Source organism: Gavia stellata, chromosome 15 (genome assembly GCF_030936135.1).
Source record: "Gavia stellata isolate bGavSte3 chromosome 15, bGavSte3.hap2, whole genome shotgun sequence".
Classification (NCBI taxonomy): Eukaryota; Metazoa; Chordata; class Aves; order Gaviiformes; family Gaviidae; genus Gavia; species Gavia stellata.
In genome coordinates this window covers 21,081,433-21,107,656 of record NC_082608.1, presented here as the reverse complement: position 1 = coordinate 21,107,656, position 26,224 = coordinate 21,081,433, and the positions used below count along the sequence as shown (strand labels likewise).

Genomic DNA, 26,224 nt, shown 5'->3' with positions numbered 1-26,224 from the left:
CAGCATCCTCACCCAGGGACCATGTTGTTAAGTACCCCCTCATCCTAAACCTTTCCCACCCGGACCTGCAACGAGCTGAGCTAATTCCTCCTCTCCACGGGTTAATCCCCTGAGTTTTGCAGCCCCTGGCTGGGGCTCACGGACGAGCAGGGGCGAGCGATGCTGGGTCACGGCTGCCCCTCCAGCCCCGGAGCCCCGCAGGGATGCAGGCGTTGCCTTGCGGAGGGACTCGACAGATGCATGGTGCTGTCTTGCCAGCTTTCGATACCCGAGGATGTGCAACGATTATTCTGAGCTAAAATTAGTCGCGGAGCACGTGATGTTCCTGGAAGAACGGTTGTGAGAGCGCGAAGGAGGATGCGGCGCACCAAGTCTGGATTTCCAGCAGGATTGAGGCAGCCGTGCCCAGCCGCCGCGTCTTCACAGCCAAGCACGTGCCCCCGGCTGCTGCGGTGCCCCTGAGGACCCACGTACGGGATTCGGGAGCGGTGCCGAGCTCCTGCCTCTGCCACCAACGCGCTGCCGTCACCCTGGGGGAGTCACTGCACCGGCACCGTCCAGCCCGGGGGCTGACCCCGCCGGCAGCCTGGCCAAGGGTGTCCGGCAGAGCCAGCCACCGGGGAGGCACGACCGCAGCCAGCGTGATGGGGACGTGGAAGATGCCCCCGGCAGACAGAGATGGAAAACCGCAGGGGAGAGGGTGATGCAAGGTACTGAGCAGGGATATTTTTTGGTTTTTCCAGGTCAAGGACTTGCGGCACTGCTGTGGCGTGTCTGGGGGTGCTGGAGCCGGAGCCAGTGTCTGCCGGTCTGGAGTCTGGGTCTGTTCAAGTAGGGGCTGCGCTGCGGGGATGGTCTGCGCCAGGATGCCGGGGGGGCTGACATTGAGGTGGGCATGAAACCCACTGTGATGCTGTGGAGGTGGGCGGCACACAGCACCCACAAAACCTTGCAGGGTGGGCACATACAGCACCCACAGCTCTGTGCAAGGTGGGTGGTATACAGCACCCACGACACTTGGCAAGGAGCACATCCAGCACCCACGATGCTGTGCAAGGGGGGTACATCCAGCACCCACGATGCTGTGCAAGGGGGGGCACATGTAGCACCCATGATGCTGTGCAAAGTGGGTGGCATGTAGCACCCACAACACTGTGCAAGGTGGGCACATCCAGCACCCATGATGCTGTGCAAGGGGGGCACATAGAGCACCCACAGCACTGTGCAAGGTGGGTGCTATACAGCACCCATGACACTTTGCAAGGTGGGCACATCGAACACCCATGATGCTGTGCAAGGAGGGGGCACATAGAGCACCCATAGCACTGTGCAAGGTGGGTGGTATACAGCACGCATGACACTTTGCAAGGTGGGCACATCAAACACCCACATTGCTGTGCAAGGTGGACACATGTAGCACCCATGATGCTGTGCAAAGCGGGTGGCATGTAGCACCCACAACACTGTGCAAGGTGGGCGCATCCAGCACCCATGATGCTGTGCAAGGGGGGGCACATAGAGCACCCACAGCACTGTGCAAGGTGGGTACTATACAGCACCCACAACACTGTGCAAGGTGGGCACATCCAGCACCCATGATGCTGTGCAAGGGGGGGCACATGTAGCACCCATGATTCTGTGCAAAGCGGGTGGCATGTAGCACCCACAACACTGTGCAAGGTGGGCACATCCAGCACGCACAATGCTGTGTAAGGTGGGCACATCCAGGACCCATGATGCTGAGCAAGGGGGGTGGCATGCAGCGCCTGCAGCACTGCGCAAGGTGGGCACGTCCAGCCCCTGCCATGCCGTGCAGTGTGGCGGCAGCTCGCCCCGTCCCTGCTGCAGCTCCCCCCAGCCAGCCGCCCCCCCGGCTGTTGGCAGCCTGAGGTTATGGGGTCTGTGGGGTGATGCAGCCGCTCACAGCTATTATCTGCCTGACTTGGTCCGCGGGCGCTCCCAGGTTTCCCGACACGTCTTGGATGGTGTGTTTGTTTTTTAATGATGTGCTCTAAGTGGAAACTCCTTCCCCCCCCTTCACTCACACACAACCCACCAGAAACACAAGCCCCAACACAAGTCAAGCACCATGTCCCCGTCTAGAAGCTGGTAAAAAATGTATTACCTAAAAATATCTTTTCAAGAGGTGATTTAAAACAGCAAAGTCTCTTGGCAAGAGGAAATGGAGATGAGGAATATCTCAGGGCTGAAGAAGCCCCTGGGACCACGCAGCCCTGCGAAAAAGCTCAGATCTCCGATATACAAATTGGACCTCTCCAGGAGGAGAAATGCCGAGGGGCGTTTGAACAGGGCTGCGCCTCCTCCCAGCGAGCAGAGGGCTGTGCAGGGCTCGGCTGCGAGGGGCTCCGCACGCTCTGCCCCCCGAAACGCCCATCCGCACGTGGCCGTGTCTCGGACGGGGGTTTGCTAGGCGCACCACCCCAGCTCAGGCAGGTTCGTGGCTGGAGCCAGACCTCGAAGCCCGTCTGGCTCACGGCGGTGGAGCGGTGGGATGTCCCCAGCCACCCCCGCAGCCTCCGCGCCGCAGTTAATTGAGGACTCGTGCACGGGCTGGCTGGTCCAAAAGATGCAACGGTCCCTTTTCACCGGCCTCGGGGAACGGCACCGCCGACGTGAGTCACCGGCACCAGCCCCTGGAGCAATTAAGCCGAATGAGTAATCTTCAGTTAGAGAGCTGGGAGGTGGAGAAAATAATGATAGACGCCTCCTAATGAGGGTTCAGTGCAGGAAAACTTTTGAATAAAACCATTCACATATATTAATTACTATGTTAATTATTGCTGTGGGGACTTGGAGCTTTCCACTCCCACTCGGAGCAGCCCCTCTCGCTCCCGGATAGGCGTAGCCTTCGCGGGGCCAATCCTCCCCATGCGCCTGTCGGTTGCAGACCCCTGCCCGACAGTGGCTTTGCTTCGGCTTCGTCCTCCCTGAGCCTTTGCTGAGCCCGAGCCTCTTGTCAATGAGCAAAAATTCGGACAAACCAGGAGGAAATGTTGAAGATGATGGAGGGGAGGAAAGGTCACCAAGGCAAACCTCAAACGCGCATTTCCCCAACACCTTTGCACGCACATGTGACTGATTTGCACACCCAAGTGAAGGATTACGTACCAACGCATGCAAGCCCAAGCATTCAAAAGAAACCATAAACTAGGCTTTAAAAGCCACGGGGGTAAAATCAGTGACCACCTCTGGGACCATTTCTGTTTACATTTTGCTTTCGGAGCTCTTGGTTTTTTTCTGTGCAACCATCAAGGACTACAAATTAGAAAAATGGGGGTGTTTTGATGTGAAGAGAGGAGATCTCTGTAATGACAGGACTGCACAGGGTGGAAGTGTTGAGTATTGAAAGCCTTGTGCTAAACCCTCCGAAAGCCGGTGTTACGAGGACGTTTCCCACCCCAAGGGTCCCGGTGAGGACTGGGAGCTGCGGGCACAGACGGAGCCTCCGTGCAGGGCTCATTTTGGGGGGGTTTGGGTCTCTGCAGGGCTGAGCGGTGCAGAGAGCGACATGGGGAGGAAGCCGCTTCCGCGGGGCCAGCCAGCACAGCAGCACGCACTGACCATTTTCCCTGTGCTGGAAGGAAGGCGAAAACTCTTTGGCAGTGATCCTGGCGATCCGCGCTTCCTCCTGAGCTTTCTGCGCCGCCGTCACAGCCGCCTCCGCCTTGGCCCTGGAGTGAGAGGTCCTGCAAGGCAACCAGAGAGACAAGGACCGTGTTAGGCAGCTTCCCTCTGCAGACCAAGGCACGGAGAAACCCAAATTGCCCCCACGAAACCCCTTTGCTCCGATGGCCTTTGGTTGTGATGACGGAGCCGCCACCGGGAGCTCATTGCGGAACGGGTGATGTTACATCGATAACGCACTCATAAACTGCTTCTCAGTCTGCAAATCACCCAGGCAATTTGGAAGTAGGGACAGGATGCTTTGTTCCCCTGGGGATGCATCACCCCGAAGCAGGTTGGTCCCCCTCCACCACGCATCTCTCCGCCGCGGACCCCAGCCCGGCAGACGGCTGCGGCAACCTCTGCATGCATCTCCCGCCACCCTCCGGGGCTGAAGGTCTGAATTTAAAGCCAGTAGGTTTTTTTTAACCAAAACCATTTGCTTTTGGATGAAAAAGCGAAGATTTCCACCCCCGCCACCACACGTTTGGCGTAAAACGCTGGATGTAAATACAAGCGCTGTTTGTCACCAAGAGCAGAGGTAGGAGCGGGGGCTTGCCATGGGTACTGCCTCTAACACCCCTTAACACACCTTTACGGGGCTTTCTTTTTTCGCTCTGGATGAGCGACTGTCCCCTGCACTCACCCATTACCGGCAATTCCCCAGACACTCGTGTTTGATGGTATTTCACCCATCGCTCAGGATTTACACTGTCTTATACAGCCCCTCTGCAGCGTTCCTGCGAGCATCCTTCAGAGGCTGGTCTGCCCCTTCCCCTTAGCTGAGCTATTGAGGCACTTTAAAAAAATGCCTGTTCCTACCCACCCTGGTGCAGGCAGCGTTATAAATAGCTCAGCTGATTTCTTTTCCCTCCAAAATCAGGCCCTCCATCTCCTTTAATCATTTTTTTTTCTGCCGCTCTCTGAATTCCCTCTAATTTTTCGACATCTGCTCGGAGAGGAGTGCCATTTCTGACAGGCTCCTATAAATGGAAAATAGGGCTAGTAATGTGCCTGGCGTTGCATCGTGCAGCACAAGCCGGGGATACGAAACCGGGTGTGCGTGCGTCTGTGCGCTGTCACCTCTTTGAGCCCGGGCGAGACGCCTGGTCCCTGCTCCCGGAGCCAACCTGTCACTTGTTTTCAAGTGCTGACAAGTTGTCTTTGCTCTAATAAGTGCTTTATTTATATAAATTGCCTGCTTTGGAGTAGCTGAGGGAGCGGATATGACCTGTGATTCCAGAGCTACCGAAGGTGGTGGAGGGGCTGCAGTGATGCTGCTGCGGGTCCTGCAGGTCCCCCATGACCGATGCAACCAAAAATCGGTTTTAAATCTTTTTTTACCCTGCTTGGCTCCAGCGCTCACTCTGCCCCACACTCACGCAGGGTCAGAGGAGTGGACAAGCACGTTACAGCCCCATCCCCTGGCAGATATCCCAGTTCGGCTCTCTTAGGAGGAGCAGGGATGCTCCAAGCAAGAGCTGCAGTGAACTACTGGGACCTCTCCTCTCCTCTACTGGGAGAGGAGGCACAAACCGCTCCCGTCATTGGGCACAAACATGGTCAGAGGGAAAGGCTGTGGCATTGGACCCGCCGCTTAAACCACCCCAGTGCCAAGAACGGTTCATCTGAGGATTAAAATTGAGATGCTAACTCTTTGAGGTTGTTAAAATGTCTGGCATCTTCCATGGGAGCTTCTCAATGGTCTGGGCATCGTCTCCCAAAGATCCTCCATCCGTCCATCCCTCCGCCGTCCCCTCGGACTGGAAACTGTTCAGGGAAGGGACTGTCCCTCCCATACTGCAGCACATTTATAGAGCCGGCTGCCTGTCCCCGCCGGCCTGATACAAAGGATTAATAACGTCTGAGAGTGTCTGGACCAAACTCAGCAGGCAGGATTACACGCTGCCTCCCTAAACTCCTCCCCGGAGATGCAAGTGGAGGCAGTTATCTGTCACTTCTTGCCAGGGAAGGAGGCTGGAAGTGCTGAAAAGCAGCTTGTGCCACTTCCAAGGGACCTGGGGACACACGAAGATGTCTGCAGAGCGGGAAGTTACGCTGGAAGAGCAGACGTGGAGCCACCACCCCAGCCATGCTCCCCTCTCCAGCATTCATCACCGCCCCTTTATTCACCAAAATGGGTCAAAATCACCATCCCTGGGAGATGGATGGATGAATTTCCATCCCTGGAAAACTCACTCCAGCGACTTCTGGACTAGTTCATCCCCATGGACTCCCCAGTCAGCCCAGGAAGAGCAGCAACTAGGAGCTTTGGCCCAGAAAGAGTTAAAAATCAATCACATTAATTAAGCCATCGCCGATCTAAAATATACTCAATACCCACAAAGCGGATATAACGTCGAGCGCTGCGCAGAGGCGCAGGCAGGCTTAATTGTTTGTAATGCTCTCTAAGATGCTTGGAGGAGCGGCGCCGTCGGAGTGAAAAGCAGAATTATGGTGATCTATACGTTGCATAATAAAATACATAAGTATTCCCAAATAAATGCAAGTAATCCAGTTAGTGTTCGCATGACTTTGTCACATACTAAATTTAACAGCTGTCTCCTTTATACACGCCTGCTGCTCGTCGCGTGCGCTAAATCTTAATTCCCCAGTTAATTGCTTGAGTTTATTTCCTTCTAAAGTGGGTCTTTCTCCCCGACACATAGACGGGGCCCGATCTAATCACTCTTCTCCTCCTGCCGTAAGCGCTGCCATAAATCTTTCCCGGACAGAGATGCCATCCTGGAAACTACAGTCGAAATAAGGCTGGATCCTTCCCTATGGATTCATCACAGCTGGAGGAGGCTGGGGATGCTCAGGGGTGGGAGGAATTAAATAGGTCCTCTTGCATCGCTCCTTCATTACCTCCCGTGGTGTCCTCCATCCTGTAACGAGCCACCAGAAAAAAGCTGTTGTTTGCAAGAGCATGGTGCTCCTCTCATCTTGTCTAGGCTGATTAAAAGTTGCACATCAGCTCGAAGGTGCTCATCTGGGTTTCCTCTGCCATCGATGGACGAGCGGGGAGAAGGAGCGACGTATCCCGAGGTGATGGAGACGGCCGGAGCTCTCTGAACATCAGCACATCCAAGCACAGAGCGACTTTTGAGGATTGTTATAACCACTAAATCACATTTTAGTGCACTTCAGCACCCAAGCTGAACTGGGGGAGGGTGTTTCGGCAAGGATGGGATCGGGAAGAGCCAGAGGGATGATGGTGGGGGTGGTTTGTAGCTCTCGAGACCCAAGGGTCCGGTTTGGGTTGGGGCAGAGAGTCCACACTAGGCCTGGTTTGGAATATTTTATATATTTTTTTTTTTTTGCCCAGCTGACTGACTCTTGGAGGATGACCGGGCAACTGGTCAAACTGGCAGGAAGAGCTGGCAGGAGGCAGGGAAAAATCGCAACCAAACAGATTTCTGTAAATCTTTGCAGATCTCTTGTGATTTGGCCATGACTGACAGGAGAAGGGATAATACCTGCGGGTGGTACGTAAAGCCAAGTTTATCAGCTCCGGCTAATCTATAAGAAGCTGGAATAAACTGATTTGAAAGGAAGAACTTGGCTTTTTAGGAACGCCAACAGCGACTCTGGCCTGGCTTTGCATGCGCGAGGAGCTTCTGCTGCAAATCCGATGCTCGGGGCCAGTTTAGCCAAAAAGGGGTGAACTCTCAGCAAAATCTGTGGCACCTGATGGTCTCAGGCAGAAACGGAGCAAAATTAAACCCAGGCAAGGCTTGAGTGGTGTTTAGGTTAATGGACAGCTTTGGCAGGAGAACAAGTGGGACGAACTGCTTAAAAATTGGGCTGGAAATTAGAGTAAGTTTACAGACCACCAGAAACATTTCTGAATGGAGACGGGTCTGTTGGGGAGTCGTTAGGACGATGTCTGTAATTGCAGGGATGGCACCCGGTGCCGCCAGAAACCTGTTTCATTTCCGAGTCCTTCACCTCCATCCTACTTTGAGCGCAGTGGTGGTGCAAAGGGCGAGCTGGAACCAGATGAGGGACTCACCATCCTTGTTCCCTTCTTTTCTTGCATTCCCGTATGAGAAACAGGCTCTTCTTTGATAAAAATAGGTAACAGACTCTTTAAGCAAATGTATGTCTGGGGCCTAAGGAAGCTGTGTGCTGGACAAGGGGGAAATCTGCATTATTCGTGGATTAAATGCGAAAAAGCATCATATGGGCAAGATTTCTGGAAAAGAAGGTCTGTTTTCCAAAATTCACATGGCAGCTCTTGCGGGGGGATTACTGTTCCTCTACAGGCAAACTCCTTGCTTCTCTGGTTTCCCCCCTGAACTCAAAGCTCGGCCGAGGGACCCCCTCCTCAGTGGGATTTAGGCTTGACAGGGAAGTACAAAACTGCTGCTTTATTGTCGGGATCCTGCTGCAGGGATGGAGACCCCCAGCCCTCCTCCATCCCATGCCGAGAGCTGATGGAAACCTCTCCTGAGCTCTCCAGATAGTCCCAACTCCTTGACAGGGGAGACTGCAACAAACCCTAAACCCTTTGCTCAGTACCGAGGTGATTTCAACAGCACTATTAGGGTTTAATCCTTTCCACATCGCCTGTACACCTACAAATCAACCCTCCTGCAAGGGAGCTCAAGAAAACCAAGCTCCCCCCCCTACAAAGGGGTTTGCTGTCTTCTCCCCCCCTTGTTTTCCATTTCTTAGCTTAGACGGAGGGGCAGGAGTGACGGACAGACTGATCTAACTGTCCAGAGCTTAGAAATGAAGTAAGAAAGCTGAGATCAAAAGAAAATTGTTAAAACCATTATTAAAGCCTTCTTCCGTGCAGCTTTTTTAACTCCTCCTACCCTATAAAAGGAGAAAACGGCCCACATTTTTACGGAAAACACGCAAACTCGCCACATGCCGTCTTCGCTGAAGGCTTCGCTTCGGCCGGTGAGCTGCTGGCTCGTAGGCACTCGCAAGCGGCGAGGATGGAGTTAACCAGCCAGTGAGCTCATCCTGGGACATAATGAACAGCCTCAAGTTTTCCTAAGGGGCCAGGATGGCTCCATCGGATTCACTTTGTCTCTCAGGTCAATATGTAATCAGGCAGCTTTCTGGGTTTTTTTTAAAATGCATCTTTATCTTCCTACAGGAGGAATGTTTTCTCCCTCCATTACAGAGGTTCATGTATTTTTCAAATGGCAAAATTCAATTAAAACATACACCAGCTGCAAGAAAATACTTCAGGAAAAACTCAGAGGGAGCATTTGCAGGGCATTCAAGACTCGGTGCTTTGCTCTCCCCTCCAACCCCGGCTCTGAAAAGCAGCGGTGGCTGCAGCGGGGCTGGCTCAGGGGTGCACAGGGAAGCGTTGGGATGCACGTCGTCCTGGGAAGGGATGGCCGGACGAGGCGAGGAAAAGGAGCTTTTCAGTCCAACCACCCCACGTGCAAAAACCAGGCTTGCATGAACGACAGCCCCTCAACCGTATTGACTCGCCAGGGGTTATTTTACGCTCCCACCAGCACAGCGGAGAGCAGGATCCAGCCCTAATTGCATCAAGCCGAGACGCACCAAGAAACACAAAGCGAAAGTCCCCGAGCGATCGATGCCGGTAACCGAACCCCAGAGCCGAAGGGAGCGCTGATGCAACCCTGTCCCAAGGCTATCCGATCGCCCCGCGCCCCGCAGCGAAGGAGAGGTGTTTCCAGCTCCCGACCCTGCCGGCGTGGGATCGATAGCTGCAACCAGCACCGGGGAGGGATGGGAGGTGGAAAGAGGCTCTGGCTGCTCAGGGCAGTGTCTCAAACCCTGCCTGCAAGGAGGGCAGGCTTGGCTGGTCTTCATGCTCTCCTAGATGGGACAAATTGGGACTGAATTATTAATAGCCGCTGCAGACTGTCTGGCTTCCACCTCTGCGGGAGCATCTCTGATTTAGGGCAGAGCTGGGGAGAGCTGCAGCGCCCGTCCTGCCTCCCTTTGCCCCTGGCATGGGCTTCGGCTCGGCAGCCTTCATCGGGCACAGCATCCCGCGTCCAGCACCTCTCTGGCCCCCGAAGACCGGTGCAATAACCTGACTGCAAGGGCTGGGGTAGGCGCGACCCAGGGCCAGGCTCTGTCTAGACATTTCCTTCGGGGAGTGGGGAGATGGCAGCAATTAACAATCTGTTTGTTATTTTCCCTATCTGGCATTTATTGCCCCGATAAAACCCACTCTTAATTCCAGCTTGACTCTTTTCACAGCTCTCCTGGCTTGGTTGTTATTGCACTAGGCTTGCCTTGAGTGATTTGTGAAGGCAGTACTACAGTGCCGGTACTCAGGGGGTGGAATATTAGACACACCAATTAGCTATCTGTGCATAAATTCCCATTTACCTGCTTATCGCAAGCAGATTTGCCTTGCCCGCTTCCTCCGTCTGCTTTTTCCTCCACCCCCCCATCGCTGGAATTCTTAATCGAGAAGAAAGAAGCAGCTAATGTGACCTCTGACATGACGTAATGCAGCCAAAAACGTCTGCTCTGGCTCTTTGCAGCCAGACAGAAAGCGGGTGCTGTGCATAGCAAAGAGAAAGCCTGGCTTCCCCGCGCCCGCTGCCAGACTTCCCGGCTCTGGAGGGAGATTTTGGGGTGGGAGGATGGACCAACCCTGCCCGAGCTCTGTGTACCGGCGGGGAGCGATGAGCAGCGGGAGGTGGAAACCTCCCATCAGTGAGACCGCAAGAGGGAAGGGTTGGGGATGGCTGGGATGGCACGGGGCAGAGGGGATGGTTATTGCAGGCTCTGAAAAAATTGCTCTGGAAGTCACATTTCAAGAGAAAAGTTCTGAATTAAAAAAAAATAATACATAGTCCAAGTCTTTAATCCTGAAAAAAAATACTTCGATGCGTGCGTTTGTTATTGCCCAAGAAAGCGAAATACAGAGAAGCATGGAAAATGTTGTGGTCAAAAGCCCAAATCTGAGTTTCCCTGTGGTTTTACACTGGGAAATGTAACGTTACGGAGGAAATTGTTCCCAGGCCAGCTGGGAGACCTCGCGGAGAGCAGGTGCCCGCGACCCAGCTGGGGCATGGCATACATGAGGTCTCCAAAATTCATGGAAACAGGGATGGAGCCAGTTCCCTTTTAACTCGCTGCTCCAGGCACCTGTGCCAGATTCTTCTCTACCTTTATATTTTTGGAGCTTACAAATGGAGAGCGAATTCACCACGGCGTGATTTGCCATTTTGCACTGAAATATTACTTTTTTAATCTGAGTAAGGGAAAAAAATACCCCAGTCTGTGTCCTTTTGTCTTATGCCTTGCCTTTAAGTAGACAAAATGAGTTTTGCTGGAGAACTGAACTCACAACATGTAATGGTGCAAAGTTACGGTGACCTGGGGGACAGGGATGGGCCGCAATCAAATGGCACGTCCCCAAAATCCTGGGAGAAATGTGGCCCAAAGCACAGCCCACAGCAGGCAGCGACCGTCTTGGCTGCTCCCGTCCCCAAACATCCCCCAGGACCTTGAGCCGGGTCATTCCTGATGGAGAAGGATGAGAGCGGCCGAAGGGCTGGAACGCCGGGATACTCTCTAGCTCACCTTATTGCCATCGTCCCAAATAGGTTGTGGGGCTGCTCCTATTTGTTTATTTTACCCCTGTCATTGCTAAACAAAAAATGCCAGCCCTGGCACAAGCAAATCGGACTCCATCAACTTCAAAGGGCTGGGCCAGGCGGGGCTGGTACCCAAAGACACATCTGCCACCGTCAGCCAGGATGCTGCCAGCATCCTTCTCCGGCCAAGGGACACGCAGAATACGCACAGCCTGGCAGACCCGTGTATTTCCCTCCTGGTGGGTTTCCTTCCTTTTCATTTTTTGCCCCCCCGGCAAGGGCAAAGCTGATGGGTCTTTTGCACCTGAGACGATGCACAGACTGCCCTGAGATGTTATTTACAGCTCGCAAGATAATTAACATCTGGAGAGGGAGCCTCATCTCCTGCCATCTGTCACTTGTAATGGAGCTACAGAGGATGCAGGTAAGCGATGCGGCCAGGCAGTACCTGCCCGTCCCGGTGCTTCGGTGCCTGCCAGCCCAGACCCACGCGCAGGAGCCGGGCTTTGCCTCGGAAGAAGGACAGCTTTGATGCCATCGTCCCCACCGCTGCCCCAGCCTGACCGACCGAAGGAGACAGGTTTGGCCTCGCTCCAGACCTGGCACTTTGCTGGCTCCATGGAAAGGGCTCAAACACGGCAGCGATGGGTAGCAGTGGGGTGGGGAGCTGCCCCCGGGACGCAGCCGGCCTCGGGGCAGTCCCCTCTCCCAGATCAGACACAGAGGCAGCAAGAGCAAACTCCAGCTCCGGGGATGGAGTTTCCCCTTTTCTTACAAATTGGGGAAGGCGTGAGATAATTGCAGCAATGCTGGAAGCGCCGTTATATTCTGGAAGGCGATGGGTGGTGACGCAAAACCTGCAGGAACCTGCTCGCAGCAGGGTTCGGGAAGAGTTAGCTTCAAGGAAGGGGAAGGAGTGAGCAGAGGGGATGCTGCCTGCTTTCCAGCTGTCACGGTTTGGATGGGGCAGGTTTCCATGATTTTATTGGATAACTGTCACGTACACGACGGAAAAGGCGACTGCCCATTTGGATAGTGCGAGAGGAAACGGGAAACACTGACGTCCCCCTCTTCATCCCCTGCTCTCGCAGAGTGCCGGCAGACAGCCCTCCACGCACACGTCCCAAAGGCGCGACCATGCCACAAATGCTCCTCGAACCCTGTGCAAAAATAGCGCATTACAAACGAGCCTGCCACTTTCAGGCAGGAGGCAAGACAGGTTGGAAGAAATCACTAACAACCCTTGGAAAAGAAAAAAAAAATAAAAGAAGCAAAAGCCCCAGAAAAAGCAAGCGAAGGCACAAAATCTCCAAGGAACCCGGGCAGCGCTGGATCATCCGCACACTGCAGATCTATACTGTCTGTATTAAATGCAAAAACAGAACAGCAGAAAAGCCCTACATCAATGCCGCATTCGGGTGGAGATTTTTAAATGCACAACAGGCCAAGTTATAGCTCCCCGAGCAGCCATAACTCAGCCTGCTTGGACATGTGTAGCATTGAGTTTGGCTGTACATGCTGCTGACTGTAATGACTTCAGGCTGGATCCTGCATTCTGGTTGCATCGCCCTGTCTCCGGGCAAGGCTGGCTCCAAAGGCGGCACCGCCGAAACCCTCGTGAGCCCGTCCCTGTTGGTTACGCCGGGGAAATGCCAGGTTTTTGGTGGGAGGTTTGACCGTGGTGGGTCTGGATAGGTGGCTTGGTGTAACTTTACCCATCCTCCTGGATTTATCAAGGAGAGGAGGGTAGAGATGCGGTCCAGATGTGATCACCCCCAGCCCAACCACAAATTTGGAGCAACCTTTGTGGGATGGATGAAGGCTGTTAGAAAAAGCCTGGCTCGGTGTGGACACCAAGTACCTCCTCCTGCCATGACCTGCCCCAGGCTGTAGGTCAAAAGGTGGATGATTTGGTAGACCATCGGCATCCCACCCTGACCTCCATCACCATCCCAAAACAGCCCATTCCTCCCCGTTTTCCCTACTGACCTCCTTGGTTGGCTGATGCCACGCACGGGATGAAGAGTGGGGTGGAAACCTCAATGCCAAAGGTGCAAAATGCAGCACAGAGAGAGAGACTCAACCAGACCATGGGCGAAGGGAGACGAGGGAGCCTCTGCTCTGCCTCCAGGGAAGCCCCTGGATCCCTTCCAAGAGCCATCGGCACAGTCTGACCCTTTGGGAAGTGTTAGGGGCCTTTCCCTACAGCCAAGGGAAAAGTGCTCAGAATAAGAGAATTCGGGGAGTTCAAGAAAAAAACTCCAGGTGAGGGAGGTGATGACAAGCAAGCAAAGCAGATCTGTTGATTTAATTTCAGTTTCATTTTGATGCCTAAAAAAGAACGAGCCAAACCAAATTCTGAAGCAAAACACAACAGAACCACAAGGAAAAGTCTATTTTCCTTTCCTGACCCTTCACCCCTTTTGGGTTTTTGGCTGAAATGCTCTGGCAGTTTCACAAGTTTTGGTCACCTCAAGCAAAACAGACATTTGGCAAATGAACTTTCCAGGCAATTTTTTTTTTCTGCTGTCAGAGCCACAAAAGCCTGAAAGAGGCAGCACAGCGTTGAGCTCATGGTCCTCCTTTCCTCCAGTGATGGGCTGATGGACAGGGACGATCCGTGACGTACCTCTGGCCATGCACCGTTTTAACCAGCCAACACCCACCAGCAAAACCCACCCCAGTTCAGAGCAAACTGCAAAAAAAACCCCTCATCTAGGATCAACAACAAACTCGTTTAACTGAACTTAATATTTTAGTTCCAGCACAGTCTGGACTCAGGCCAAGACATGGAGCTGAAATGGCCTCAGGAGCGCTGCCGGATGCGCTCCAGCTGTCAGAGGAGAGGTGGTTGATATCCAGCCTTGCCCTCCGGGACTTCTCCGCCACCTCCAGCCCTGCGTGGTAGGAGAGAGGACTCTTTTCTGGGTGATGTGACAGGGTTCTAAGGGATGTGTTAAAACGGTCCGGTCCTCTGAGAGATGGAAAAACGCATTTCTACTACCAGGGCCCTAAAAGATGCTTGGAAAGGAAATACGTCCGTGTCTTGCTCCACGCAGCTGGGAGGAGGCTGATTCCCCACCCGGAGCGAGATGCTGGAAGTGGGCACCGCTCCGTGCACCTCTTGCACATTCTGCCTTGCCAGGATGGACCTAGCGATAACAGGGGAGCTTCTCTCTGCTCTAAGGGGCAACTGGCCCCAAAGCAGCCAGCTGGAGACAGCCGAGTGTGGGACACGGCAGCATCACCTCCATCGCCCGCTGCCACATCCAGCTCCCACGCCTGCACACCAGCAACCCCCAGGAATGACGACAGAATGCCAAACCAGAGCAAAAACATTCCCCAAGGAAAGCATGCCACAGACAGCACTCCCTTAACCCCATGGCTTAACGCCATCCTGCAAGGTGCTGAGTGGGGACGAGGACCTTGCTCGGCTGTGCCCCAAACCCAGGGTACCGCTATCCCCCGGTGCAGCCGAGCCCTGTGCGGAGTTTGGTTGGACATAGACCCGCGCAGAAATCTCAGCTGGAAACGGTACCCACCAAATCGGCTCTACTAAAAGCACCATTAGATGCTAAAATGCTGCAGAAATATGTTTAGTGCCAGGCTGCTGTCACTGGTTTCTGCAGCTCCGGTCCCCATAGGGAGGGATGGAGGGGACAGGAGTGTTTGGTGAAATTTCTTGTCATTTTGAGTGCTGTCTGGGGCTGATGCGGCCCCGTGGCACACGTCACCCAGTCCCCTGCATCCTCCGCAGCCCTGGTGGGTGCAGGCAGGAGGGAGAGGGGCTGGGGATGCCTCCGGGGCTGTGCTCAGCCCTGGGCAGCCAGGCAGGGGTGGGCAGACCCCTCTGCGGTGCGAGTGCCATCCGCAGCCCTGCCGACTCGGGAAAAAAATATATCATCCCAGTTGCCACAGCAACGAGCAGCTCCTGCCTACCTCAAACTTCAGAGCCCACCCAGAAGGAGCCGCTTCCCTCATCCCCACTGCCTGCATGGGTTTCTCCTCCCTATTGCTTGGGGGGTTTTGAGCACCCAGGAGCCCAAAAGCCAGCCTGCACCCCCAAAAATCCCACTTCTCACGAGGCATCTCAAGATGGGGGGGCCGTGCATCAGCTGCTGGGTTTGCAGTGGGGTTTGGCCGCTCAGCCCCGCTACCTGCCTGCACCCGGCTTTGATCCTCAGCTGGTGGGTGCTGCTCGTCCCAGTGCACCCCGAGCATCCCATGGGATGCTGCGGATGGGATGCTGCCATTGGGGACCCACTGGGGTGACGGGTGCCTTTTCTGGTCCCCAAATGCCGATGTGCCCCGGGAGATGGCCCCAGGTTTGCAGGTCTGCGCTGCCTTCAAGGCAAAGCCCACGAAAATTTCCACTTAAGCATCCAGCAGCACACCAGGGGAAAGGGACTCAGAGCCCACCTCTGCCAGGAGAGAATCTGGGCTTTTAATTATTTATGCTTCACCTCCGTGCCACAGTGATGAGAGACAGGTCAGACAGAGAGACACAGCCAGAAAACGGAGAGAAGGCTGCAGCCTGTCTCCCCAGAGAGGCCATTTATATGATTCGGGTGAGCCAGAGGGCTACCAGCCCCTGCTCAAGCCCTGCCCCACACCTCTCCCCTTGGAAAAGCGCCTCATCCCTGGCTCTTGTCTCTGCCACCGCGTGCCTGGAGGGTTTCTCCCCAGCACCGAAGCATTGGGGAAGAGCTGCCACCTGCCACGGCTGTTTGAAGCTCCCCAGTGACCTTGTGTTGGATGGGGACCGGCCGTGGCCGCCTGCCAGCGGGGTGGCTGTGGGACATCCACTGTGACCGCTGTGTCCAGCTTTGAGCCCACAAACCTATTTCTGCTCTGTAAGAGAGTCCAACCCCGAGGAAGTGCTGCTCAGGGTTCAGAGCGGTGTCATCGAGCCATCGTGGCTCACGAGGACGATTTGCGGTGGGTGTCCGCTGACCCAGCCTTGCTTGGGATCACCATCTCCAGAAGGTTTTGCTTTGGGGATGGATACCAGATGTGCTTTAATTGAGCAGAATGAATTCAGCAAAGCTATATGGCCTGGGTCCATGCTCCCTTCTGCCCTCGAGGTCCATGAACGGGAGCCGGCACTGCCGGCGCGGAGCCCACCCAGTTCCCATTGGGGTGCACCCAGCCTGTCTCCCATGGGCTGCTCCTGATGCCGAACCGGGAAAACCAACAGTCCCCACATAATGTGCCATGACCCTGGAAGGTGACACAAAGGGATGGGACAGGGCAGATTCGGGCTGTGGTTGCAGCGAGGCTCTGCTGTGCCAGTCGGCAGCGAGCAGGCAGCGAAGGGCTGCTGCCCGCTGTTGAAAAGGGACGGTGGAGGGGGGATAAAAGGGAAAAGGTCTCGCCGGATGGTGGGCTGAGCACCAGGCATGGCCACGTCACCACTGCAATGGGATTTTAGGATGCTCAGCACCCTGAAGAATTGGGACCTTTCTTAGTCACAACTTCAAAGGGATAATCGGTCGGATCCATGGGTTAAATCCCGCTGGGATTTTCAGGGGGGAAATTTGCTTAGCGGGGTCGATGGTCAAATCCTTTAATTTCCTGGATTAGGAAGCCAGGACAGCTTGTCGTTTGTACTGCGTGGAGAAGGCAACAGAAACCTCATTGCTCGAGGCTTTTCAAACTAACTGCAAGAGCACCGAGGGACCGGGATCCCCCAGCCCGGCCGCTGCGCTCCCCCCACGGCGGTGCCAGCCCCCCCCCCAGCATCCCTGTCGCTGGTTGTGGGGGGATGCAATGCTCATGAACACCAGCAAGGAAAATACTCAATATTTTTGCCCAGCTCTGCATTTTCATCTCTGTTGCGCTCCTGATATCACTTTCACCTCTCTCCAGGGAAGAAGGGGCTTTGGGGGGGACAGGAGCATGGGGGTGTTGGGGCTGTTGCTGCAGGGAAGCGGGTGGGTGGGCGGCTGGGGCAGGAGCAGCGCAGCCGGCAGGAATGCATGTCAGGAAACCCAAAACGGGAGCTGGGAGAGGAAAAAAGCGCGCAGGCCTCTCTCGCGAGATGGGAAGGCAGCGTAGCTATAGCGCAGGGACCCCAAACCTTCCCCTCGGCTCTCCTCTGCTAACAAAGCTTCGGCGTGCTGCATGGCTGGGGTGCAGCGTGGGAGCGGGCAGGGACACGGCGCAGCAGCTCCCACCGACACGGCTGGGGGGTTTAGGGTGGCGGGACGTGGTGGCAGGGGGCTGGGATGCTACAGTCGGCATCCCCTGCATCTAGCCCTTGGGCCTGGCTACGGGTTTATGTGTGCCCTCCACCAGTCTCCCAGCACCCCGCGGAGGGCGAGGATGAGGATGGAGGAGAGCGATGGGGCTGCGAGCCAGGCAGCTGCACAGGCTGGGGGAGGATCTCTCCCTTCCCTCCCGAAGATCCCTGAGAAAAGCAACGCTGCAGTTTCTGCTCGTTGAATAGGAAAAGCAGCAGAAAGGAAAATCAGGGGCTGGCTTTTTTGTTGTTGTTGTTGGCTTTTTCCTTTTTTTTCCCCCACCTCTGATGAAGGGCTGCTCCAGCCGAAAGCTAGCGGGTGACAGCACCCTGCTCCCTGCTGGCATCAGTGTGAAGAAGAGGCTTCACCATCCTCTTCTTCAGCTCATTCCCTCTTCCCTGTGCTGTGCAGGCAGTCAGGGCAGGCAGGAGGTTATTTTGTTAGTGGGGGGATCTGACACAGATCAGGGGGCTGAAATCATCCTGCACCATCTCCTGAGAAGGGCTGATTCTGCCATGGGGCCAGCCCCAGCGGGACATCAGTGCCGGCCACTCAGCCCATGCGCTAAGCCAGCACAAGGCTTGGATTAGAAACCAGGCAGATGATCCGGGCTGCAATGGGCTGTCGTGCGATGCCGGAGAGGAGGACGAGGCAGCCTCCCCTTCGGCCCCCCGCGCGGCACCCCACCTCCTGCCTAGCTCTCCGGAGCAGCCCCCTCCTGTGGAATTGGTGGCTGCCAGGCGTGAATCGCCCTCCCATCCTTCCTGCCTCGCTGCCGGCCGGTGCCATCCCTGCCCGCTTCCATCTGGTCCCACTGCAAAAGCGACTGCGGAGTTGGTACCGGCACATTGCAGTCCGGCACGGCTCTCCCATCCCGGCTCTGCTGCCGGGCATCTCCCTTCCTCCTGCATCCTAAAACCCCTCTCTTGCTTCACTCCACGGCAAAACCAGCCCCTCCAGCCGCGCTTTGCCATGTCTGCTGGGACTGCATGGATTTCGGAGATCTTCGCCGACGAGGGCGGGGAGGAGGGCAGAGCCGGCTGGGATCACGGCGAATCCAACGGGCTGTGAATCTCCCCTCTACCCACGTTATTTCATCACGACCTAGCAATGGTGGAAATGATCAAACAAAAGCATGTTGCACACCTGGACCACGGAGCCAGAGCGTTTTAGCTCATATTCAGCTCAGCAGAAAGGGAAGGTGGTGGGAGACACCAAGTCGGGAGCGGTGGTGGTGGTTGAAGGATGGGAGAGCAACGAAGGGAGAGGGGCTGGCGAAACCCACACCAAGCTGCTCTCCTAGAAGCTAAAAAAGACCCTGCTGAGGTTTGTCCAGTTGGATTACTTCATAAAGCGTCATTCCTATGAAAGGCACTTGATTTTCCAGTCTGTTCATGCCTGCGCACGGACGCTCCCCTCCACCTCTGCACGGCGGCGCAGGCAGCAGGGTGGCAGTCGGGGACACGCGGAGCTGGCCCTGCGTGAGGGTGCCGGCTACAGTCCTGACTTTCGACACGGCTGCAAAAGGGCTTAAGGCTGTAAGTCCTGTCTGAGCAGGAAGTTATTAAGTTGGCGTTGCAGGAGGACTTAAACAGTCACGGTGCAGACAGCAGGTCCCGCAAGAGCCGGCGATCGGTAAGGACACGATGCTCTGGGATGCCAGCTGGAGATCCGCCGTTCCTCGAGTGTCCTGGACTAGAGGTGGAAATTGTGTTTGCCGTGAGTCAGAGGTACCCGTGTCATCCCGGCTGACAGCGACACACGAACGAACCGGAGGGATAACAGCTGATCCCGATCTCTGCCGTCGCGGTATCCCCTGACCCCTGTCAACACGCGGGAGCTTGTGCCCGGGCAGGAGGAGGGGAGGGAGGTGGCAGAGGGAAGGAGCTGGCAGGACGGAAAGTCGGCGTGCTCTGCCGCAGCCCGGCTCAGCTCTCTGTCAATGGTAAAGCCCGTTGGAGGCTGCCAGCCCTGGGCTTTGCTCCTCTCTGCATTGCACAGGGGCTGTTTGGGAGGGAAGGAGAGCAGGAAGGAAAAAGAAAATGCTGCCACAGAGAGAATTACCTCCTGCCCCAGCTGATTTCACCCTTCGAGTCACCTCCACCCATCCCCTCTGCGCTTTTCTCCCTGTTGCTCTGTCCCCTGCACCCCTCAAGGAAAGGATGGAGAAGGGACGGAGTGTGCACGCTCTCCCTGCACGAGACCCAGCGGGTACCAGGTGATGCCGTCAGTGACCCCATCTGCCCCCAACTCACGGGTAGAGGTGACTGCTGCACAGCCCCCAGCTCCAGCTGCAAACCCCATGCCGCAGGGAGCTGCAGATGCTGGACTCCTGCATGGCCTCAGCGGGGAAAGGGGCAGCGCTTCTTCGAGGGGCCATAAGTAAAGCAAACCGCCCCCCTCCCAGGACCAGAGGTGCCCAAAGAGGGGCTGGACAAGGTGGTGGGAGGCCCCGACACACTTGGGCTGATCCCCGAAGCATTCGCTCAGCCCCATCCTCACAGTCGTTTCAGCCGTGACCCATTTCGGCTTCAGTCCACTGCCGGCTCGTCCCTGCCATCCCGACCCGAGGAAGGGGGCATGTAACCCTTTTGGGGCCACAGCGTTCCCCTTAACTCACATCCCTCCTCCTTCCCCCTCTCCATCCGCAGCGAAAGCCCCTCCGGCGGCACGAGGCGGGGATTAGGGCGAGACTAATGCGGGAGCCCCGCAGCCGCCCCCCCCGGCATCAGAAAAGCCAGCAGAAACCTGAAATCAAACGCAGCGAAGTACAATTGCAAAGCTGCAGGCACAGGCCTGAGAGAGCATTAAGCAGCATTATTATGGCTCGGTGTACTGCCGGTAGTGACATTACCGCAAGTTAAAATGTTTGGGATCAGAACTGCAGAATCTATTCCTTTCTGCGGGTTTTGCCTGGGCTGCATTTCCATTTTTCTGAAGAAAATACCTGTTTGGCTCAAACAACCTTCTGCACTTTGCTGTTCAGCTCTCCGGGGCTTTTCTGGCCTTCCTGCTCCCCATTGTACATCAAACGCGGACGGATGCTTCGCCCTCACTGCAGCATCCTGAAGGAGCATCCATGCTGAGTCCAAACATTTTCCTTTACCCATCCTCACTGCCAGTTGTCTTTATTCGCTTCCTTTTTCTTTTTTTCTCCAGCTTCCCTTTCTGAAGTTGAATGACACTGTACTAATTTGTAGCCCGACTCCTCCCGAGACTTTGAGCTTAATTATATTTTTCTCACTGTTGGTGAATGGCTCAGCTATAATTATGCCTGGAAGTGCATTACTTAGGACTAACCCGAGAACAGCATCCTCTCTGGGGTGCTAGGGATCGGCTGCTCCGAGGAGCTGTTATTTAAGGTGCTGAACAGTGGGGTCCCATGAACCGTGCGCTGGAGAGGAGCCGAGTGCTTGCCGAACGCCGCCCGTCTCTGGGACTCATACCCCCAGCACTGGTGATGGCCCTTCCTCTCGTAAGCAGTCCAGCCACTAGTTACAAAACCTTCAAGTGTGATAGCAGAAGGAAACCCTGGAGGGAATTAGGGTCTGTCTGCCTTGCATTACACTACCATCATCCGTCGCGGAGAGCTGGAGTCGGTCCTGAGCTCCCCCCGACGCTCCACGTGCATCTATCCTCCACGGCCAGTGCCTGTGCCGAAAGCCAAGGGGTGAGGATGAGCTTTCTGGCCCTGGATATCATATTTTAGTTGACCACGACACACCAGCGCATGTGGACAATCTGCCTTAGGTGTCAACGTTAGCACTAATGAGATGGGAGCCGGTGTCTCCAGCACATCCTTCACCCTTCCAGGGTAGCAGCAGAAAGAGTGACGGCTCTTGGCTGACACGAGAGGGGAATGAAGCGCCCCATGGCACAAAGAGGACACCCTGCACCTTCATTTTAAACAGGCTGAAAAAGGGCTCCCTCCCTGGCTCCCTCTGAAAACCAACAGCTGATCCCAACGGTAGTTTTTCAGACCTGATTCATAGCCCCTCTCGCCCATTGACTTCCCACAAACTATTTCAGCAAATGGGAGGTGAAAGAGGAAAGAAAGTGGTCTTTCATTTTAATGGCATCGAAGAAAATTTAGGAGAATCATCTACTGAACCTAAAAACTATTCCTTAAATGAGCTTACTTTTCTGTGTCACAGATAACATTGTACTCTGTTCAGACTAAAACAACTTTAAGAATCCAATTTACTTGTCTTCAGTACACTATGTTTTTAGCCTACTTTCCTCAGGAAATGGGGCTTACTTATGTGATTGTGCTGTTTATATATCTATATGCCATCACTCCCACACTAATAACTTTTGAACGTGTTGGCCAATTCCAACCAAATCTGACAGAATGGTAGAGTTTTCAAAAATACTGAATTCTTACAAATTTAATGAAATACGTGGGTGGGCACATATTTCCCCCCACCACAGGAAAGGCTGCAGAGTGAACTCAGCCATATTATTAGACAGAAGAGAATACACACACACAGACACGCACGCATACACAGACACACACCAGTGCTGTTATAAAATCCCCAGGTGCTGGTAAGCCAGAGCTCACGTTGGTATTAGAGAGGGAATCTTGCACCCCTGAGACCCAAAGCCACCGAAAGGAGCATCAGGATTCCTCCGCCAATGCCCCCACTGCCTATTTTGTGCATTTCTTTCTGTTTGGACGATGCAAGTTGCCGTGGGCACTGCAGGGGAGTGTTTATTCACTTAGAAGCTTTAAAATTAATCGGACTAATTATATGAAAGCCTTTTTAGCAGGTTCTAGGTTTGTAAAACCTTGCTCTCTTCTGGTTCTGCATGCTGGGACGCAGCCGAGGAGAGACTGCTCATGCAAAAACCCTCGCAAAGGGGAAGAGCTCGAGCGGACGGACCGCAGGTTTCGGACTAAAGCAGCTCTCCTCGCTTGCATTCGAGGTCTTTGGGCCTCTCCTGCGTGCAGCCGAATTGCAAACCCAAGACACCCTCCAAGACCTTGGGGCTGGGAGACCACCTAATCCCACCTGCCCCTTGTCTCCAGCAAAGTCTTAAATCCTGCGATCCTGCCCGGCCGTAGCCGAACGGTTTGGCTCTTCGTTGATAGGTTTTGGGGCCTCAGCATAAGCCATTAACACAGGCAGCAAAAATTCCCGGGACGGATGTCATTTGCGGTTGGTAACCCAGCACTAATGCACAGCGCGCGTCATGTTGGAGTCTGTCTGTCCCCGGCTCGCGCGGGGAGAGATGGGCTGCGCAGCAGATCAATAAAGGGCTTTTCAACACACCAGCAGCCCTCGTGCACCGGAGGCAAGGGCTGTGCCATAAAAAGAGCAAAGCCCTGGGTTCCCAGCGCTTGCTTTCTTCTCTCTAGTCAAGAACAGACTAGTTAAGACCGAGCGCAAACGGCTGCCAGGTTGCTCACGGAGCATTTTCTGGTGGGACCAGGTTCAGTCTCTGACGGAGTATCCTCGAAGCCGTGCACTCCCATTCATTCATTTCTTTGCACCTTCACTAAAGGGGTCCTCTGGGTGGTCCCCAAATCCCACAGCTTTTCTCCTCCTCCATGCACACGCGTGGTCACGGGCTGCATCCTCCCCCCCAGCACCGCTGCCGCTCTCCAGCAGAGCTCAGGACCGCGTTACTCAGGTCGGTACAGGGGAGGAAGGTATTCGTGCCCTGGCATTGCTATCGAATTTGATTTTTTTCCTTCTCTCTCATAATTAGAAGGTGGAACATCACATGCCAAGAGTTCATCAAAATATTTCCAACATGGGGGGTCATATCCCTTCCCACTCCCACCCTCATGGATTTCTAGGACCATGACTGCCTGGGGACAGAGGATGCTCAGGTTCTCAGACCCGGCATCCCACAGCAGACTAGAGCTCCACATTTCCAGGATTCAGGCCTTTGTATCGAGGCATTCACATCCTCAGCTCACAGGGAAAGGTCGGGTCTTTCCGCTGCCCTGCAGTCGGTTTCCTACCTGGCAATCTAGTGGGATTTCTTTTTCTTTTTTCCAAAGCTTTGACAACAATTTGGTACAACATCAGCTCGAAAACACCATCAAGCCCAAATATGCTCCCAAAGCAGGCCTGGGAGTCTCATTCACATTGCAGATAAGTCATTGGCAGACATGCTGATAAAGATTTCGGGTGTGACTCTGCGTACAAATGATCCATACCCAACAATTAATCAAGCACAGGCGACTGAGGAGGTACCTGGGTTCTTCCCCTGACCCCAGCACTTCTTCCTCAGCCTAGCAGCTATACAGAATCACAGAATCACAGAATCATTAAGGTTGGAAAAGACCTGTAAGATCATCAAGTCCAACCATCAACCCAACCCCACCATGCCCACTAAACCATGTCCCGCAGTGCCACATCCACACGTTCCTTGAACGCCTCCAGTGATGGTGACTCCACCACCTCCCTGGGCAGCCTCTGCCAGTGCTTCACCACTCTCCCAGTAAAGAGATTTTTCCTGATATCCAGCCTGAATCTCCCCTGGTGCAACTTGAGGCCGTTTCCTCTTGTCCTGTCGCTTGTCACTTGGGAGAAGAGACCAACACCCACCTCCCCACAACCCCCTTTCAGGCAGTTGTAGAGAGCGATGAGGTCTCCCCTCAGCCTCCTCTTCTCCAGACTGAACACCCCCAGCTCCCTCAGCCGCTCCTCATCAGACTTGTGCTCCAGACCCCTCACCAGCTCCGTCGCCCTTCTCTGGACACGCTCCAGCACCCCAATGTCCTTCTTGTAGTGAGGGGCCCAAAACTGAACACAGGATTCACTTGCTCAGAAACCAGAAAGGAATGACCATGCTCTATTAAACCAACCCTAAAAAGTGATACAAAAGAGCCCTGAATTCAGCAGAGGAGCCTTTCCTCCTCGGCTCACCTCTTGTCTGGCAGCTCGTTGCAAGTCACGAAGCTCTCGGTGCATTTTGGGACCCAGCTAGAAGGTGCTTGACTTGGCCCCGCTTGGACCCTGTTTCAGTCTAAATTAGACATAACCCCTTTCCCACCCCACCACTGGTTTTCAGCTGGATCAGGTCCCTGCTCTGAATCGCTGAACAGTTCCACAATGGCTACAGCCAGCCTGGGGAGCGGGGGCTTCTTCAGGCTTGTAGGGATTATTTGGGCACCCAGATCTGCTGCTTTCTAGCAGAGCCTCAGGCAGGGTAAACCCTCCCAAGGCATCAGCTGCAGCCAGCGATTTGACTGCTTTTCCGCTCAAAACCTCTTTTGGGAACAGAAATAGCTGGGAATCCTCCCAGCACAGGCCAACCCTGGGATGGTTCCTCTTGGCTATAAGTCAGACAGAGGATATGGGCAAACAGCATCTCAGGAACCCTTCTGCTAAGGGAATCATCCTGCTTATTAAAGAGGCTAGGGAGAAACAGGGTAAATAACACAGTACCTCCTAAGTGACAGCTATCAACCTGTGAGCCCCACACTGTGACCCACAAATGCAGTCCCGCCATGGTGCAACCACCCCCTGCATAGGCTGCAGCGAATGCACCGCTCTGCGTTGCCCTGCATGGCCTCGCCAGCTGGTTCGGGAAGGTCGTGAATCCACAGCTCACTCGGAGTTAGCAGAGGGACAATTCAGCTTGGATCCACCCTGTTTTGAACACCACCCATGGGCAAGCCCAGCGGCTTGGCTTTCCAGCATGCTGCCCGCTCCCCCTTCGGGGTCCACGTTGCACCGACTGCTGCCTGCGCTGGCAGATGCCCACCGCAACCTCTGCCTGCCTCCAGCAGCTTCCCTAAAATACCTCCCTGAGCACCTACTACCGCAAAAAGTCTCATCCCACTTCGCCCATCAAACCACAGCTGTCGGGGCAGGACCCCTGCCGAGATGCCGCATCAGGACGGGGACCACCTTACCTGGACGCCGCGATCTCCGCTTTCTGCTTGGCGATGGTGGCCGCCCGCTCGGCCGCCTCGACGGCCCGATCCACCTTCTCGCGGATCTTGCTGGCCCGCAGCGGGATGAGGTTCTTCCTCTTGCCGCTGACCAGGACGTTCTGCTTGTACTTGCCCTCCTCCTTGGTGCCGTCAGGGAAGGTCATGCAGCCATAGCCGTGACGCTTGTTGTTGGCCCACTCTCCCTCGTACTTCAGCCCGTCTGAGCGTTGGCTCACCCCGAAGCCCGACCGCTTGTCATTCTTCCACTCGCCGACGTAGATCTCGGTGGTGGTGGCGTCGATGTCATCTTCGATGACGGAAAGCTCGGCTTCGCCCTCGCCCAGGCTGATGGTGGAGTTGATGTCGCTGGCGGTGGAGCTGACCGTGCTCATCCCCGCTTCGCTCCGGAAAGAGCTCTGCTTGCTCCGCTGGCTGGCCAAGGAGCTCTTGGACTCGGACTTACGGAGCTTGAGCCCGCTCAGCAGCGACCGCCGGAAGATGCCCTTCTTCTTGCTCTTGAGGATCTCGGCGTCGCTGTGGGCCATGAGGACGAAGCCACCCCGGGAGACGGCGGGGCTGCCGGCCACCGCCGGCGAGGAGTCGGGGTGCAGCGCCGTGCCGTTGGTGTGCTCGCTGCGCAGGGAGTTGATGGACGTCCTCAGGGGTGACCTGATAACCGCAGCCATGCCGTAGGGAACGCTCTGCCGGACGCCGTAACCCTGGCGCATCCCTCCGACCCACTGGCCCTGGTATGTCCCTGGAAAGAGGAGACAAAAGCAAAGAGGGGTTTCATGGCATGGCGTCCTGTGGACCGCTAACGGCATCAAACTCCTCTGCGAGCCCTTAGT

General features: G+C 55.1%; 1 protein-coding gene across 1 annotated transcript in view; it reads right to left on the bottom strand.

Annotated features, from left to right (window-relative positions):
• Positions 1–26,224, bottom strand: part of JPH3 (junctophilin 3) — a 58,313-nt gene that overhangs the window by 15,747 nt on the left and 16,342 nt on the right. The window contains exons 2-3 of the mRNA XM_059824674.1: positions 25,356–26,133; positions 3,583–3,707 (exon numbers count right to left, since the gene is read on the bottom strand). Of these exons, the coding sequence (XP_059680657.1) occupies positions 3,583–3,707; positions 25,356–26,133 (903 nt within the window). The remainder of the gene's footprint in view (positions 1–3,582; positions 3,708–25,355; positions 26,134–26,224) is intronic.